A 19,271-nucleotide genomic window follows, 5' to 3' on the forward strand; every position below is an offset into this window, starting at 1 on the left:
GGTTATGTGAATACACTCAGGGATACCTGGTAGCTGTTTTGTCCCTGAGACCTCGAGAGACTGCAGGGCAGAGAAGGTGAGCAGCAGCTCCTGTTCTGCTCTGCTGAGCTCCAGCCTGGACACAGAACACCTGCTGACAGAGGTCTTATTCAGCTCCAGAGCCGGGCGGATGCTTTCAAGAAAGCCACTGCTGTTGAATAAACAAAACTCAATGCTCTGTGAAGCTGAGAAGACTTCCATTAGGACCTGGAGCAGTGCTTGGTCTGCTGGACCCATGTTGTTCACTCCAACTTCCAGCCTAGGAATCTTGTACAGCTTGGGGGACAGTTTCCAATAGCCAGCATCTATTTTGGGTGGATGCAAGGGTTGGTTATTCATAAAATCCTTTATGTTCTCTTCATTTTCAGATAAATCTTTTGCCCATTCCTTCATTTGTTGAAAGGCAGGTGCATAGTCCTGATCAATAGTTGGTGGCTGTAATGTTTTGTAACATTTCTCCATAAGTGAGTAATCAATAACAGTTGGAATTTTATTTCCATTTATGGAGACTTTTACACTCTTCACCAGTAATAGGCTTTCTGGATGATCCCAAAAGTACTGTAAATTCAGTACATTCAAAGCTAGTGTTCTTCCTCGAAGGAATTGCAAAATAAATGCAGAACATTCAGCAACCGTGTTGCTTTCATAAGCAAAGTTTAGAGCAATGCTCAATAAATGTTCTGAAACATATGAAGAGAAAGATTCAGGAGACAGCTGCCACAGTTGCTTCATTCCCTGCATTATCCGGGAGGTTTCTGGAGGGTGATTTACAGAATCCTCATTTTCAGACATGTACTCCAGAGAGTCTTTCTCATCCACCAACTGAAGCAAATGAGACACAACCTTTGGCCCCGCCTTTGATGAAGGATGGCTGAGGACATACTTCAAAAAATTGCTGTGGGTGGTTATAGACTTCATGGGAGAGTTAATTTGTCTCAAAAAATGAAGTCCCAGATCTTGGTCTTCCTGCCTATCTGAACCCAGCAGTTCAGTCAGCCTCATGGCAGCAAGAAACTGTTGGAACAGAGGACTCAAAAACCGGTAGACTGGTCTCAGTCTCTGGGCAGTGAATTTGCTCATCAAGCAGGTGGTGAGCTCTTCATCTTCATCAACCCCTGCCTCTGAGAGGTCATCACTACTGAACTCAAAGCAGGATGAGAAAAGCCCAGTCAAGGCCAGCTGCCCACATGAGGACACGGTGGCCTGGAGAGGCTCAGCTGTATCTTTGTGCTTTAAGGACAGGTATTGCATGTAGGATTTAAAAAGTGTCACATCCTGAAAAGGCTGGTCAGAGGGATTTTGAAGCCAGTCAGTGCACACAGCTGCCGCAAAGAGGGGGGTTTTGTGAATTCCCTGTAATTCTTCATTTTTACCAAAATAAACCATAAACTCTTGCAGACGCATAATATTACTGGAGAAAAACTTCCGTAATATAGAGATAGTATTATAGAGGGGAAACTCTTTGATCTCTAGAATCGTATCTAGGTATGGGCGGATGTCCCTGACCCTGTTTGTATGGACAGCAATCAATAAGCAGGTCCGGGACAAGTAGTTTTTTGTAATCAGTTTGTCTAGGGCTTGGGGGAGTGAGGCCATCCCATTGTAGTCATCCAACAGGAAGAGGACCTGGTGTTGTAAGTGCTGGATGCTGCTGTTCAGGAACACTTCACGGATGCATCCTCCTGCCTCTAGGAGTTGGGCACAGATGATGTCGGCCAGTCCCTGGTCTGGTCTGATGGAACTAAGGGAGAGGTAGAAGACCAGCTGGAACCTGTTCAACAGGGGACAGCATCCTGATGCCCAGAGAAAAGCTATTCTCTTCAGGAAGGTTGTCTTTCCACTGCCAGCTTCCCCCTCCACACACATGACAGAGCTGAGATTGGCGAAGACCTCGGGGATCGTCAGGTCCCCTTGCACGGGTCGGCTGACGTGCTTTGAAATGATGGACACTTCACAGCCGAGCAAGTGGTCAGTGCCATGGCTGGAACACACTTCTGGCAAGCTCATGTGGCGGAAAGTGGCTTTGGTGTAGGTGCCCCTCAGCTGCTCACTCAGACTCCTGGCCTCTTGAAACCACTGGGCTTCCCTCTGACCCAAGTCTGTGCAGGGAAGACAGGTCCCACTGGATGCATGTCCACATCCTTGGGCTTCACCCTGATCCTGGTCTCTACAGAGAACAGACACAGTGCTGGATACACGTTCAACCTCCTGGACTTCACTTGAAGCAACATCTGTGGGAGGAGGAAGGGAGACCATTCGGAAATGCAGGCAAACCTCTCAACCCTTAGGCTTTGCTACATTCTCCTGCCTCTCTGCTGTGGATGGCTTTTCCTCCAGTGTCCATGACCTCCACCTCGAGATCCTCCCAGACCTTTTCATAGCATCAGAATGACGTCCATGACTCGTCCTTGACCTGGGGAATTAGGCAGTTTTCTTAACAATACTCGTCACCCTAGTTTCCCATCTAAGCTCCCAGGAGGCCATCTTGCTGCTCGGTGCCTTTAACACCGGCTGGTTTGGGTCTGACACAAGGACTCTGTTATTAATTCTGCACTCACTCTCAGGAAGACACAGAAACGCTCACTCTATCCACCCTTCCCTTCCTCTCAGTGCTCTCCTCTCTAGCAGTTCGATGGACAACTATAAATACACTTTCCTTTCAAATCCCATGCTGATATCCAGTACTTACCTGCCACAGTAGAATGAGCTGCTACTGGATCCTGATGGTGGCTTTCACTTGTGGTTTCCTTGAAAGATAAACCCTTTATCATATCAAATCATGGCTTTAAATAAACACAGGGCACTATATTATCATTGGGGATCAAACATCTTCCAAGAAACTCGATGCTTATTGAAGGAAGAGTGCTCCATACACTAAAGTCTAATTGTCACACATCTGCAAGAGTGTGTTCCTAGATGATACATGCACGGTGCCTGTATCCTTTTCTATACGGAGCTCTATGTGGGTACTCAAAATTGTAACATCTAGAACAAGAGTAGTTCTGAAAGACCTTTAAGTACTGCCTTTGTTCTTAGTCGTTAGTTATATCTTTTAGTCAGACACTGGGATCGACGCAGAAAGATTATTATACACACTTTTTGAAAGAGAGAGTATCATGTACTATACTTGGCCTGGAATTCTTATGTAGGGTATTACTCCATAGGGTAACACTCCATCCTTTTTTCTCTATTTACCAACTGAAATGAGACTCCACACACCCTGGCTTCCATATTAATCATTTTTTATTATTCTTTTCTGGGACTTCAAATATATAACAACACCTACTTTTATTCAGAGCTGCAGATTTTGTGTCTATTAGGAAAATGTCTAGTGGCTCAGCTTCATCCCCTGCACTTGCATTGTCAAGTGCACATTTGAAAGAAAGCTGGTATCTAAAATATAAAACAATTCAGGAAACTAGACATTAACAAACCTAATCATTCGATTTAAAAAGGGAGTACAAAAAAATCTCTAATGGCCTACAAGCTCTTAAAGAAATGTTCAACATCCTAAGCTATCAGAGAAATGCAAATCAAAATGACTCTGTGATTCAACCTCCTGAAATCAAATACTCAAGCAACAGCTCATGCTAGTAAGAATATGGAAGAAGAACACTTCTTCATTACTGGTGTGAATGCAAACTTGTATAGTCACTTGGAAAATCAATTTGGCAGTTTCTCAGAAAATTAGGCATCTATCTATTTCAATACCCAACTGTACCTCTCCTAGGCATATAACTAAATGATACTCCATTCTATCATAAAGACACATCCTATCATATCCACAGCAGCTTTATTTATAATAGCCATAAACTTCAAATAAGCTAGAAGTTTCCCAGTAGAAGAATGGATAAAGAAAATGTGGTAGATTTGCATAATGGAACACTACTTAGCTATTAAAAAGCAAAGATAGCAAGAAACTTGCAGGCAAATGAAAGAAACTAGAAAAGATCACCCAGACCCAGAAGGACAAACACAGTATGTACTGATGTAAGTGGATATATGCAGTAAAGACAAGGGTAACCAGTCTAAGAGTCCACCGACCCACAAAAGTCAAAAATCAAGGAGGGCTCAAGTGGGGTCATATAAATCACACTGAGGAGGGAGAACAGAATAATCATTGTGGGCTATTGGGAAGGCAGATAGATGAGGGATGAGTGGGAACAGAACAGGGGGATCAGGTCAGAGAAAGACTGAGGAAGACAGTAGTACTCTAGAGACAACTGAATTGACGAGGAGAACATCCCTGTGTCAAGTTAGAAACCTAGGGCAACAGAAACTCCCTCCTACCAGTAAGAGATATGAAGCCTGAACTGGTCTTTTCTGGTAACCAGACAAGACTCCCAGTGAAGGGTTTGGGACACCTAACCAGGTACAAAATATCTGACCTACAATTTGCCCTGCCTCTATGATGTGCAGGGACAAAGATGGAGCAGAAATTATGGGAGTGGCTGAACAATAATCCAGCTTAAGACCCATGCCCAGCTTTGTCCCCTGTTCTGTGGGATAAGATCCAGCACAACTATCATTATGACAATATGAGGTGACTTGTGTCACCAATGAACTGATAGCCAGATTATATATAAGAGAAACATGTAGGGCTTAGCCAGTTGTTGGAGTTCATGACATTGATGCCCAGTTGCTCTCCTTAAAGACATATGCCTGCAGGCCAGGAATGTAGCTCAGACAAAATCCCTTGATTGGCATGCACAAGACCTTGGGTTTGACCTCGATTGCAGTAAAGAACAGAATTAAATAGGAATGGTGGCACACACTCATAATCCCAGTACTGGAACGTTGACGCAAGAGGATTGCAAATGCCCACACAGTCTGAAATTTGAGCATAGTAAGGTAAATGTCAGCCTGAGCTACACATTAAGATCCTGTTCCCCCAAAAATGAAACTTGCCTTGCAAATCTCAAGAGACGTAAGCATTCAACAAGTCAAGTCCACTGCCCTCCAGAGATTAAAGATTGGGTCCAGGTACCCTGGATATTTATCTGGAATAAGGCTGAAAGAATTTCACCAACAGACTTCTTACAGGAGAAGGGTGGACTGTGAGCTTCGTGGACCTGGATATTGGGCTGCCCTCATTCACTGTGAAGTTCCTGTCTACACTTATCACTTGATAGAGCTTCTTAGATACTTGTAGAATATATTTAATCATGATACAATTACAGTCAAGTGCTGTTCACAATAGTGTCCAACCACACCATCATGTGCTGCTGAGTCACAAGAGGGCAGCGCTCATTACCATGGCTTCTGGAAGTACAAACTGGCTCTGAAGGACTGGAATCACTTCTGCAGAGGACTTCAGCGTTTGAAGAAACACACAGCTATGCAGAGGAAGGAAAAGTCATTAAATGGTCCTGTGAAATTAACATTTTAGAAAACACGAATATTCAGGTCAAGAATGACTGACGTAGAAAGTAACATTCTCAGTGCTTCAGTCAGTGCTGCATCATGCGAGCATCAGTCTGTGGCTTTCCATAGCATAATGAATGTGGTCTGTAAAGCAATGGTCAGGACATTCAGGGAGTGCTCTGCTGTGAATACAAAGTTACTGTCTGTGCATGAATTCAGCTAAGATGAGCTTAAAGAATAACAATAGAAACCAACACTGGGTGCAGAGACAAGGAGCTCACTAGGGTGAAGTGCAAACATCTGGATTCTTAGGAAAGACAGTTAATATCAAGTGATGCTTTGCTGGGCACACAGGTAAAAGGATGTCTTTCTAAGGATGACACATGAAAGAATGTTTTCCTGAAGCAGACACAGGTGAAAGGATGTTTGAATATTGCAAACATATGAAAGGACCCATGATGGATGAGTATAAATATGACTCCACAGACAGTGGGGGAGGAGCACTGAGCATTGGTTTGGTTTGCTCTGTCTCGGAATTCTTCACTAAGGTCTGGCATGTATTAGTTTGCTTTACATAGTGTTATTTAGCTCCATTAGTGGTGATGCCAGAGAGAACCTTACCAAAGAACAGTTCCTGACGTTCCTGTGGCAGCTTGCCACTTCCATAGCCTGGCCTCAAAGGCCCTTTAAACCAGATGTGTAAATACATTAGATATTTATAACAGCATTCTGGTTTGTAATTAAAACAAAACTCCATTGATAGATTCTAGACCAAGTTTTAAATACAACTAGATTGCCTCCCAAATTACCATTCCTGAGATTAACAAGAAAGTCTCTGCATTCTCAACAATCTCCTAAATATTACTTCCAAATAAAAAGAAAAAAGGGGAACCTGGAAAATGGCTCAGTGGAAGACACTTAGTGCTCCTGCAGAGGACACAGTCTTGGTTCCCAGCTTCCTTATCAGACAGCTCACAACCTCCTGCAACTCTAGTTCTAGGGGATCTAATGCCCTCCTTCTGACTTCTGTGGACACAAGGCATGCAAGTAGTGCATAGACAGATACACACGCAGAAGAAACACACATGCACATAAAGTCAAATACTTCAAAAAGTAAATAAGAGGAAAAAACAAAGTGTTTTTTGTTTTTAAAACACAGCTGTTAATTATATTGTACCTTCAAGATGAATTGGAAATATGTCATTTAGCTATGTGTTATGTATTTATGTATGTTTTGTGTGTGTGTGTGTGTGTGTGTGTGTGTGTGTGTGTTTGTATGTTAAGAATAAGTCCTGCTATGTAGCCATGGGCTATTCTGAAATGTAATGAAGAAGAAAAAAAGCCAAGGGGTTCAAGAGGCAGATGGGAGAGGGAAAATGGAGGATAGTCGTAAAAATGATTGTAATAGGCTGTAATATATGTACATGTGTCGTATTTTGTATACATTGTGACAGTTTGTATATGCTTGGCCTAGAAATTGGCCCTATTAGGAGGTATGATCTTGTTGGAGTATGTGTGTCATTGTGGGTGTGGGCTTTAAGACCCTTGTCCCAGCTGCCTGGAAGCCAGTCTTCCCTTAGCTGCCTTCATAACAATGAGTAAAACTCTCACCTCCTCCAGCCCCATGCCTGCCTGAACCCTGTCACGTTTCCACATTTATGATCATGAACTGAACTACTGACCCTGTCAGCCAGCCCCAATTAAATGTTGTCCTTATAATGTTTGTCTTGGTCATGGTGTCTGTTCACAGCAGTAAAACCCTAAGACATATATGAAAATGTTATTACTGTATATAATTAATGTACATTAATAAGACTTTTTAAAAGAATACTTTTTATTGTTTAGGATGTTATTACCATTCTCAAGACTAGATAATTATTTAACTTGTTAATCTTAAAGTTCAGTAATTAGACTTATATCAATTTCCATCAATTTTAGGTTAGCATTGGATGCACACAGAACACAACTGTAGAGCTGAACAGAGACTGCAGACACCAACACAACCGCAGATTCTCATGCCTTCCAAAAGGAAGAAAAGAGTCTTTGGGAAAATACTCTTATTCCTTAATTACAAGTGCTGGATTTTAAAATACATTGATTTTGGGATGATTCATATTAAAGCATTTACTATAAAAGAAAACTGTTTTTCTTCCTGGTTCAAGGAGATACGACTCCATGTATAGACAACTGTGCTCAGAAATACATACTTTTCAATCACCATATATTAATATTTATTTCTGAAGATTCTAATTACTAAGTAAAAACAAGAAATTTCATTATGCAGCCAAACACTTCTAGAGTTGACTTCTGTGTGGACGAGAAATGAAAATAACACTAAAGAAGAGCAGCAAAAGGGGCAAGAGTAACTCAATAGTAAGGGATTGCCTAGTGTGCTCAAGTCAGTGCTTCTGTCTTCAGAACTGGAAAAAGAAAACCACTCAGGACATCTCAGACAGCAGAAATAGAAAACACTAAATTCCAGAAGGAGGAAAGGGGAAGATTAGTTTGTAATAGAAAAGAATCCGAAAGGCGTGGAATTTCCAGACATGGTGGCACCACTCTGTAATGCCAGCACTTGGGGGCTGAGGCAGGAGGATCATGGGGTCAAGTTCTATCTGGGATGGATGACATTTCTATGATACTCTGCGACATAGAGATGCCCAGTCTTTAAAAGTCTGTATATTGACCCAACCAAAACCAAGATGTAACTATGAAGAGGAAGACACTGGACGCAGAGGATGCCGTGGGAGGCAAGGGCTGAAGACATAGGTTGTGTCCTTCACAGTGGGAACAGAAGGGTGGGCAGAGACCATCCACAGGTAAGACACGGACTGTGAGGGAATAACAGTTGAGGCTCGTTTACAGTCAAGAGAAGTCATTTTGCTCACTTGGGAAAAAACTTGGTGTGATCTTCTATTGGGTCGTCACCTTCCACCCACTTCTCCATACATCCTCCACAGGAAAAACACCGCACAATGTCCTTATTGCCTAAAAAAGGAATGGGGGTCAACAGTGCATACAGCTGCCAACTCACAAGAAGATAGCTCCAGATGTTCAGATTTACTGACATTCACAGACACGGGCAACCAATAAGCAACTGCTTACTGAGTAAATCAGAAAGAATATACTCATAGCTGGGGTGGGACCGAAGAACGAATTTAGGAGTCTCTATGCAAGCTAGATTCTGAAGACTCACTTATCTCTCCTCACATCATTGTAGGTATGTTTAACTTGAAATAGAAACACTCATCTATGAGACAGACTTGAGGAAGGCTGGCAACAGGTGACAAGCGTTAAGACCATGTGGTAAGAAGATCATCTGTGCCAGTGGAATGGGTCTGTTGGATTCATTGGCTGCAGAATCCCCAGGTTCAGAGGCTGAACACTGAGGGAACTATGGGAAACTGAGGGTCTTAGGGACCCAAAGAGATCCATGACAAACAATGAAGAATACGGAAAAATGCAAGAGGATTTGAATATGTGGCCCACACTAAATACTGACCCTAAAGGGATTCTCAGCATGAGGGCAGTGGCTGCTCTTGCAAAGGAGTCGTTTGGTTCCAGCACCCACATGATGGCTCACAGGCAACTCTAACTCCAGTACCAAGATCCAACACACTGTCTGGCCTTTAAGAACACCACGCAGGCATGAGGCACAGGTACTTACAAGCAGGCACACATACTCACACACACACAGAGCGGGTGGCGGGGGCAGGAGAGAAGCATAAAGAGGAAAACCTGACTCACCTGTGTAGAAAAGACCTGCTTTGACCAGAGCTTTAACATCCACAGGTGATTCATGGGACCAGTCCTTAAACGTGTCTAGCCTTAGTTCTTCATTAGCAAAGACGCTGTCATTGCTGTAAGCTTGGGGAATAGGATTTACATGAGACCAGCTTTCATCTTAAAGTTTATGTTAGTTGTGCCTTTGTGTGTGATATGTGTGTGTGTATGTTCAAAATCAGGTGTGTGCTCACTCTCATAAGCAGAATGATTTGATGACTTATATAAACAGCAGGAAGTAAAGATTCAAGAGTGACGCTTTCAGAACTTCTGGATCAAAGTGGCAAAGAATGGGTTACCTCATGAATTCATCCTATTAAATTCTGTGTGTGATCAGTGTGTTAAAAAGTAACTTCAGACTGTCCCTTAACCACGAAGCACTGGGATACAACAAAATCACAAAGTGGTTCTTGTTTCCAAACAGATCTTTCCCCCTGTGGCTTACTTAGTCATTTCAATGGCTTGGTCTTTGAGATGACCAGACCGGGGAGGAGCGAGGTCTCCATTACACCTTCTACCTCATCCTGGCCTCTGGACACTGCTTCCTGCTTCTCCACACTGAGAGGAGTTTTATTGCCCTAACCTTGGTCTCACAAGTTTCTCAAGTTGAAACCTTTCATGTATTCACAGTTAACCCTATGTCAGGATTGTTTGCTTTTACTTCAAGTGGGGTTTTTTGGCACAGAGGATAAATACTACACTTTAAATCATTAACAACGATGCACCAAGCCATTTCAGAATGCCTCTGGACCTGAGATGTGGTTCAATAGGTTGCACGCTCTCCTATTCTTCTTGGCTCCATCCCTGGCATCTGAGAAGGTCCACTTCAGCACTCAGCAGGAGGACCACACATTCAAGGTTCATTTGAGTATAGACCAGCCTGGGATAGGAGAGACCCTACATACTGCTCCTAAAACATCCAAAATTTTAGTTATTTTAAGGGAAGCATCCAATACAGCACCAACACTACATACTTAGTTATGCTTACCGATGCTAAAACCTAAGCCACTTAATGAATGGCTCTATGGTACAGGAACTTGCCCCCAAACCTAATGATGTTTTAATTAATGCCATCATGGTAGAAAGAAAGAACCAACTCCTATAAGTTGTCCTGACTTCTGCAAATTCACACAGGGTACCCATAAACATACATAAACAATAATAAGTAAATGGGTGTGCATATTTTTAATTAACATTTAAATTTTGCTTTCTTTTTGTCTACATATTTAATGTACCACACATGTGCAGTGACCACAGAGGTCAAAGGAAGACACAGGATATTCTAAAACTGAACTTGCAGTGTTGTGAGTTGCTAGAGGATGCTGGGAATTGAATCTGAGTCCTTTGCAAAAGCAGCAAGTGCATTAACCACTGAACCATCTGTTCTGCTCATAAAGTAACAACAAAAACCAACCAAAGAATTCCATAAGAGGGAAATCACATATGGAGATAAGTTATAAAGAAAGTTGATGATGGATGAAGAGATGGCTCAGTGGTTAAGAGCACTGACTGCTATTCTAGAGGTCTGTAGCTCAGTTCCCAGGAACCACATCAGACAGTTCACAAATGCCAGTTACTCCAACTCCAAAGGACCTGACCCCCTTGTCTGACTTCCAAAAGCTCCTGTACACACACACACACACATACACACACACACACACACACACACACACACACACACACACACTGAGAGAGAGATAAACAGAGATAGAGACAGACAGAGACAGAGAGAGACAAACAGAGAGACGGGGGGGGGGGGAGAAGAGGGAGAGGGAGAAAGAGAAACAGAAGAGACAGCAGAAAAGAGAGAAAACCAAGCAAAGTGTTTGGAAAGTGTCTGAGGTTTTACCTGATGCCACAGGTAATTCTCTTCCGACCCAGGAATTCATAAAATGTTCTCCCTGAGAAAAGAAATTTTGTTACTCACTGATTAACTTATAAATTATACACCCATCTGTGAGCTGCAACTGAAGAACTTCCCCCACTGAATCCAAGGTTGATTAGAGCAGCAGAGTTTGGTTTGATTTTTGTTGATTTGGGGAATGTTTATACAGCTCCAAACATCAGTGAAACAGAAACTTTCTCAGGGCTGCTCTTACCAGACACTCAGCTCAGCCACAGAACTGCAGTTTCACACACGAATGTATTAGACTCCGGAGGAACCAAGACACAGGAAGGGAGCTCACCTCAGAAGGGCCTCTCCAACTGGGCAACTCTCCTCTGAGAGAACTGCACCCAGACTGTCAGCCCATGCTGCCTGCAGATGTAGCTTCTGAGTCAGTCAGCCAGTACAGTCTCCTTGGGCTTCAGTGTTTCCCACTGCTCACCCCAGAAAGTCCTCACTAGTTTGAGTCTAAATAGCAGGAGGCAGCTCTGAGTGCCCTGCCTCTCAGGTACCACAGAGGACTGTCACCCAGATGGAGGCAGCAGAAGGATGCTAGGGGAGTGGCCTTGGGCAAAGGGACGATGAAGGAGGCAGAAGCCACCACAGCCAGTCTGGAAAACCGAGTCTAAGTGGTTCCAACTGAACAAGACAGCAGAATTTCTGTTTTCCTCTTTGCACCCAAGAGGAGAATGAGAAGAGAAAGGGAGAAAGACACAAAATCCATCAGAAAACAAAACAAACAAACATTCTCCCCTGGACAATTCAGATATTATTAGGTAAAGAACATACACTGTTGGAAAAAAAATAGCTGTTGTAAATTACCGTGACATGAACAAATCCCTCGTAGCTTTGAATATACTGGGCAATTTCCTCGGGGGGTTTCTTACTTTGAAGAAATTCACATCTATAATTAAAATACACACCTATAAATAGAGATGTTCTACCATGCAGTGGGCATTTGACAAAAACCTATTGAACTGCTGGACTTTATATACCAGTAAAACAGTCAACCCCCCCCCAAAAAAAAACAAACAAAAAACCAAAACCCAACCTGCCCCAATAGCATGCACAAGACCTGAGCAGGTCCAAACTAGATGGAGCACTAAATGTGAGAGGGGTAGGGGGACATAAAGCCCCACCTTAACCTAGAACTGCTTGCAACCAACTGATAACAGGAAGATGGGCTTCTCCAGTGCCTGTCACCGGGTATGACAGCACACAGAGCACAGGTCCCTGCCCAGGAGAAGTTGGAAAACACAAAGCAAGATCCATGCTACTTTTGTAGGCATTTTTTACCCCCCCCCCCTTTCTTTACAGTGTTTTGCTTGTTTTGATTTTCAGGTGTGTTTGTAGGGGAGGGTGTTGAAACAGAGAGAGAAAGAACATGAAGTTGGCTGAGTAAGAAGTGGGGAGTGTCTGGGAGGAATTGGAGGAGAGGGGAAACATGATCAAAATTATTGTATTAAAAGTTAAAAAAAATAACTCACCTTACTCATGAGAATTACAGATGTTCTGATAGACTTGTTTGTTTATATTAATGACAGCACATAGCTATTTAAAATTGAATCTTTAGATTACTTTAGTTTTATTTTAAAATTAGCTGTTCCTGTATTGACCAGCTAAGGATGAACATCTGGGCTAAAGCATCTTCATACATCTGCCTCAGGAGTCTAAGCCTACACCACTGCTCTCTGCAGCCAGTTCTCTTAACCCAGAAGTGCAAAACAAGAAACCAAAGAGATACATACAGGGTAGGTAGACTGGGGAATCTTTTGCCTTTTTGATTCAGCTGAGGGGGGCTAAACCTAGTATCCATGGTCAGCACAATCAAGAACAGAAAATGGATTAATGTGAAAATTAGCTGTAGCATTATTCACCTATGAAACAAAAATGTCATGGTAATTTTTGAAGCTACATATTAATCTATTGGTTTTGATTTTTATAAAGTATGTTGAACATCATCTTGAAATGCATACTTTTCCCATAAAAACAAAGCTACTTTTAAAAAATATTTATTTTTATGTATAAGAACACACTGTCACTGTCTTCAGACACACCAGAAAAGGATGTTGGATCCATTACAGATGGTTGGTTGTAAGCCATTGTGTGATTGCTTGGAATTGAATTCAGGACCTCAGAAAGAGTAGCCAGTGCTCTTAACTGTTGAGCCATCTCTCCAGACCATGAAACTACTTTTAAGATTAAAGGATATTCCTCTAACTGACATCATGGGTTCCTTTTGGTAATGGTGTGGTAAGGGACTGAGAAACGTTTTGTCGATGAAGATGGAACCAGGCTTGTCCTGTTACATTCTCACGAGAAGATGAGCCCCATCCCATGATTCAAATATTCCCAGGGGCTGCCATTCCGTGTCTGTGGCTACATTTTTCATACATCTCCATGTGTTGCTCTGTGTCTGAATGTAACCCATGTAGGACATAGCACATGGGGTGGACTACAGTGAGTTGGGTTATCAATCCTTTTAAAAATATTATACTAAATCAACTTGCTATAAAAAACATTTCAATACTTATTCTTTTTCCTTTTCAGATAGGATTCTACATGGCACAGGCTCACCTTAAGCTCTTTAAATTGCAAAAATAAAAACCTTCCATTTCTGATCCTCTTGCCTCCAGCTCGACAGACCTGGGATCACAGACATGTGCCATCATTCCCATCTCAACATTACTTTCTTGAATTGTGTTGTGGATTTAGTTTAATTCCCAAACTGCATGAGAACCCACATGTAAGACGCTGAGGGTCCCTGTCTCCAACTGGTTCCGACTGGTGAATAAAGTTGCCAGTGGCTAATGGCTGGGCAGGAAGGAAGACAGAGGTGGGACTGGAGAAGACACACTGCCACCAAGCCCACATCCTGGCACATAAACAACACCCCCAACCCTTCCGCACACACTAAAATGCATTTTAAAAAACACTGAAAGATGGAGGGAGATGATCATTTGAATGCTGATTCAGATACTTGACATTAGGTATCAATGCCATCTTTTCCTAGGAGACATAATGATACTATGGTTCGACTTGTTTTTAAAGTTTTATATACTACAATAGTAGCAGATTCTTTATGTGGCATCTGGAATTCACTTTGAAGTAACCAGATTATTGTTATTCCATAGAAAACATTAGCACGAGACAGATGTACTATTTCCTGACCAGGTGCTCATAAGTGGTCATTAACCTGCTCCTTTCATTTGTATGAATCAGTCTGTAATGAAAGCTTGAAAACCTGGGAAAGGACTAAATTGTGGTTTAGCAGAAACAAAGAAACAAAAACAAAGAAATTACAAAACCAGTAGTAAACCAATCACTAAAAGTAATTACAATATACTTTTTCTAAGCAGAGATGTACAATGACAAAAGTCTTGAATCTCTGAAACAAAACTTATGTTCTCTTGTGACATTAGGTTGTGGGCAGCCTTGAACATACCTGGTCCTCTCACCCTATAGCAGAGGGTGGCTTTGAACTCTTGATTCTCTAGTGTCCACTTTCCTAATGGGATTACAGGTGCATGCCAATGCACTCAGCAAGCATTTTTACTTGGTGAATATTCAGCAGGATGTGATACTACTTGTAATGCCTTAAACCCTCTTGCTTTCTCTCATTTATACACCATTTCCAGCCCTGTGCAGACTACCTCGTTTATTAACTAGAATAAGTCACAGAACTGCAGCTTGACAATGCATCTTAGTATTGGAGATAATAAGTAGATGCCTTAGTTGATAAAGTGCCTCAGCACAAGCATGTGGTTCTGAAATTTGAGTCCCAGTCTCTCCTTAAAGGTGGGGTATGGTCACACACTTCCTTAACCCTAGTCCTGGGGTAGCAGAGACAGGCAGGCCCTTGGGCTCATTGGCCAGGTAGTCTAGCCAGTCTATAAGTTCTGGTTCACTGATCCCTGAGAGTAATAAGGAAGAGAACTACTAGGTCAATTTGCAGCCCCCCACACACACACTCACAGAAGGGGGGAGAGGGAGGGAGGAAGGGAAACAGGGAGAGGGAGAGGAAGAGGAAGAAGAAGAGAGAAAGAACAAAAAATGGATTTAAAAATAAAAGCAAAATAAGTTTTAAAATAAAAGAAAAAAAAAGTTCCTGTGTCTCAAACTCTTCACTTAGTTGAAAAGTTCTAGGGTGATCCCATATTGGATGAGAGAAAGATCAGAACTCAAGGGAATATTCCAACAATGTGGCTCTTTTGTCTGTAGTTGTGTGTTGTTTTGTAAAGAATAAAATACTTGTTCACTCACTTGGGGAACCACTTGGCATGCTCCTTCCAGGGATCATCTCCTTCCTCCCAGTTTCCCAAGCATCCACCACAGGAGAAACATTGCACAGTGTCCCTTTTACCTGCAGATATAGGAAAGCGTTTGACTGACCAGCAGTAGTACTGACTGTGTCTTGGAGCTGATCACACTGTAGCAGAACAAGACAGACTCCAGCATGCCTGTTCTTTGTAGGGGCTACAGAAGTGTTGTAGCTCAGCTCTGCCCTCATCCCACTGCTGCTACATTTAAGGTCTGTATTTGAGGGAAAGTAACACTTTATACACAGGCAAATATGTGTGTGTGTACAGATATATAGCAAGCCAATAATGTTACACTAAATATATACTAATGTGTCTGTACAAAGGTGAAATATAAAGCTAGAGCCTGTGATTGGACAATGGAAAAGGAAGGCAGAGCTGAAAGTTTTAGAGAGAGGGGAGACAGAGGGAGGAAGGAGAGGGTGAGAGAAGATGGAGGAAGAAGATGAACCTGATCCACGTGGCTTTAAAGAGTTGTAGGTAACTATGAATATCATAGAGGACATTGGAGTAATGTAGGGTACATTTGCCCCATCTAAATGTACAGCTTGCATTTACATCAATTGAGTTTTGAGTTCTTTGTGTGGCCATTTCAAGGGTTGAAGATTTACTGTTATAAATTTGACTGTTACATTACAAGTTTCTAGAGTCCTCATTTAAGGGGACTAGGGGTTAAGGGCCAGTGGCCGCCATTTTTGGCAGGCTAGCTGCAGGGAAAAGATAAGTTTAGAAATGTGATCATTTCAGCAGCAGGCCAACTGCAGGAACCTGGAAGACCAAGGCTTACAGCTTTCAATGGGGGAGGGGAGGCTGCATTGCCTGTGCATGGCCGGCATTAATGTAGATTAATGTTATTATGACACACTACAGATGGCCCCCAATTAGAAAAAAAGCCACTGAAAATGTTAGATTCTTAGCCCCAGAGTAAAAGTTCTTAGCAAGCAGAGTGGAGAGGAGTCATGTGACTCCAGCACACTTACAATTCTAAACAAAGAAACAGGGATAGACCCAGGTCAGGCTCTGAATTCCCCTGCTGTAAAGAGAAACAGCATAAATAAAGCTGCCTCCTTCTCATAAGCAGGTACTAATAGAAGTGTGAATTAATTGTTTTAAAGATTGTATAAAGATATAATTTTATTAGATAAAATCTTCCAGGATACTTATATTCTTTCTAATGTAGGCTCCATGAAAATTTGGGGTTAAAAAAAAAAAAATCCTGGTTTGACAGATTAGAGAAGGCCTAAAATAGGTTCAAATAATATTTGTTTAATTTTCTTTACTTGTTTTAAATTGCTTAATTACCAAAATGGGTATGACTCAGAGTTTTGTGGTTATTTTATTATGCCTCTGGTAGAGAGGTCAGGCTAAAAGTTTTCCTGGTTACTGGCTAAAGGACATACTGACTTAGGAGAAAGACTTTATCTTTGTGTTTTTTGAAAAGGCAATTAGACTCTGGACTCCTTCCAGAGTTATATGAATCAGATATAACAGAGGGAGACGTTGAGAAATGGCGGACTGTGTAGGTCAGCAGCTGACTCTACAATTTGTTTCAGTGGACTGGGTGTTAGGTGTAGCTCATGCTTTACAAATTACACTATAGTAATAGTTATGCTCAATTTATATCTGAGAAAAAAGAACCTTTTAATTGGGCAAAAGTGGGAAATGTAGATTTCTGTCCATACTCGCGTGATATACAAATCTAGAGCCTGTAATTGGGCAAGGAAAAAGAAGGCAGGTCTGACAGTTCTAGAGAGAGGAGACATAGAGGGAGTGAACAGAGGGAGGGAGAGGATGGAGGAAGAGAGCTTGTATTTATATCACAGAAACACCTCACAAAACAGAATCCTCTTACCTGTGAAGACAAAGCCAGCTGCTGAGAGCACACGTGGTGATGTCCCATGGGCATAGAATGGCCAGTCCTCAAAGGACTCCAGCCTGGCCTCCTCTTTATGGTACCTTGCTTTGCCACCTCTCAGCATCTTCTCTGGACTCTTCACCCGTACGTCATACTTGCCAAAGTTACCGACGTCTTTGCCCAAAAGGAACTCACATTCTGGACGTAATTTCTTGTGGCTCTCTATGGGGACTTTCCTGAGGCTAGTACCAAAGAGGATTAAGCTACAGCAGAAGCACTGAACCCCATGTTTTACACCTGTGTAGTAAAACCCAGCAGCTGCCATATCCTGTGGCGTCCATGATCTGAACGTGTCATAGGTCACAAAGGTCTTTAGACGTTTGGCTTCGCTGCGCATCTGTGAGTTAAAACCTTTCTTCATTTTCATCCGCTCTTTATGTTCTTCTTCTTCTTGCCTCTGTACTATGTGAACTATGTGAACTGCATTTACCCCAAGAAGAGCAGAGAGCTCAGGAAGAAATTCATAATCAAACTCAGAAATTCGATCCTCGGAGGCCTCCCCATGCTTGGCCATTTTCTAAAGAACAAAGAAAAATCAGATAATGGTGATAGTAAGGTTTTTTTCTACCAAGATCATGGATTGAGGGCCTATGGTATTGCTAAGTGGGTAGATAACTGCAGCTAACCCCTGGACCCATGTGGTGAAAGAAGGGCCTATGGTGTTGCTAAGTGGGTAGATAACTGCAGCTAACCCCTGGACCCATGTGGTGAAAGAAGAGAACTGGCTCCTACAAGTTGTCCTGACTTCTACATGGACATACTGATACACACACTCATGCCCCTGCCTCACACTACCAAGTAAAGGTAACAAAAGATTTAAATACACATCATGTTCTAAGCTTTTAATGAAGGCAGAAGATATTAAAGAAATACCTGGATTGTCAAGACAAAAATAAGGTTGTTTGTGAAATTATAAAAGATCAGTTTTCATGTGCTTACTCGAGAAATAATTGCTGTGATTACTTATGACTCCAGAAAGCAAGCTAGGCCATGAGAACCAACAAGGAACAAGACAAATAGACCTGGTTCAATTCATAGAGGCTTGTTTGTCTGTTTGTTTCCTATTCTGAGATAGGATCATGCTATGTATCCTATGCTAGCCTAGAACTTGTGGTGGAGGAGCAGAGGAGACTGTTTGGCCTGAGACCCTATTTTGTTTGGGTTGTGCATTTTTCCCTTATACTAACCCACATGTACTGCACACACCCCTCCTTCACATTGGCCCTGCACTGGGCTCCTTTCATCTCTGAACCACACTTGGTAGCATTCAAGTTTAGACAATCTCTAGTCAAGGGTTGCACCAATATATTAGGAAGGAAGAATGAACAGGCTAATCTAGCCTGAATTGGTTTGGGGCACATATGCAAGAAAGTCAAACTGTGTCTTCAAGAAAGCACTTATGGAAAGTTGTGTATTGAACATTTTATTCTTATGTATAATCAGGCATGCATATGAAGAAGTCAGATACATTGTGGGAAGAGGCATGCTATGAACTAAATGTTTGGTTAATTTTATTAAGAACCAGTCTCCCTAATAGTAACCAACTCTCTCCTTTTCTTCAACCCATGATTGAAAGCCCTGAACAATAGTCAGGCTTCAGTACTCTCACTGATACAGCCATTTGTCAGTGTTTCCCTCTCTACATACACATCACTTATTGTCAATAAAGTTACTTTGCTTCTTTTGAAATCTCTTTGAACCTTTATTTTCAATAAAAGGCCAAGAGCCTGGAAATACCCAAACCATACTGCCACAGACTAAGGAATGCTACACAGGTTTGCATCACCAGTTCTAAATGTTAATAATGGAACCACTATTGTGACATGAGCATATATTTGCCATGCATGTCAGAGAAAAATATATATCAAATACCATCACCTGGAAGAGACAATTTGATAAAATTACTCAGTTCTGTAAAATTCTTTGTACTGGCTGCTTTTGTGTCAACCTGACACAAGCTGGAGTT

General features: G+C 42.0%; 1 protein-coding gene across 2 annotated transcripts in view; it reads right to left on the minus strand.

Moving 5' to 3' along the window:
- NAIP (NLR family apoptosis inhibitory protein) overlaps window positions 1-17,819 on the minus strand; it is a gene marked incomplete at both ends in the record, with an annotated part of 29,132 nt that extends 11,313 nt beyond the window's left edge. Inside the window, 9 exons of one of the 2 annotated variants that reach the window (XM_080924842.1) lie at window positions 27-2,138; window positions 2,729-2,786; window positions 5,294-5,375; window positions 8,292-8,391; window positions 9,151-9,270; window positions 11,036-11,087; window positions 11,894-11,975; window positions 15,335-15,434; window positions 17,243-17,819. In XM_080924842.1, the coding sequence (XP_080780968.1) occupies window positions 27-2,138; window positions 2,729-2,786; window positions 5,294-5,375; window positions 8,292-8,391; window positions 9,151-9,270; window positions 11,036-11,087; window positions 11,894-11,975; window positions 15,335-15,434; window positions 17,243-17,819 (3,283 nt within the window). The remainder of the gene's footprint in view (window positions 1-26; window positions 2,139-2,728; window positions 2,787-5,293; window positions 5,376-8,291; window positions 8,392-9,150; window positions 9,271-11,035; window positions 11,088-11,893; window positions 11,976-15,334; window positions 15,435-17,242) is intronic. The other variant, XM_080924843.1, reaches the window with a different exon arrangement.
- Between the last annotated feature and the right edge of the window lie 1,452 nt (window positions 17,820-19,271).

This window comes from Micromys minutus (genome assembly GCF_963924665.1).
Source record: "Micromys minutus genome assembly, chromosome: 11".
NCBI classification, from domain to species: Eukaryota; Metazoa; Chordata; class Mammalia; order Rodentia; family Muridae; genus Micromys; species Micromys minutus.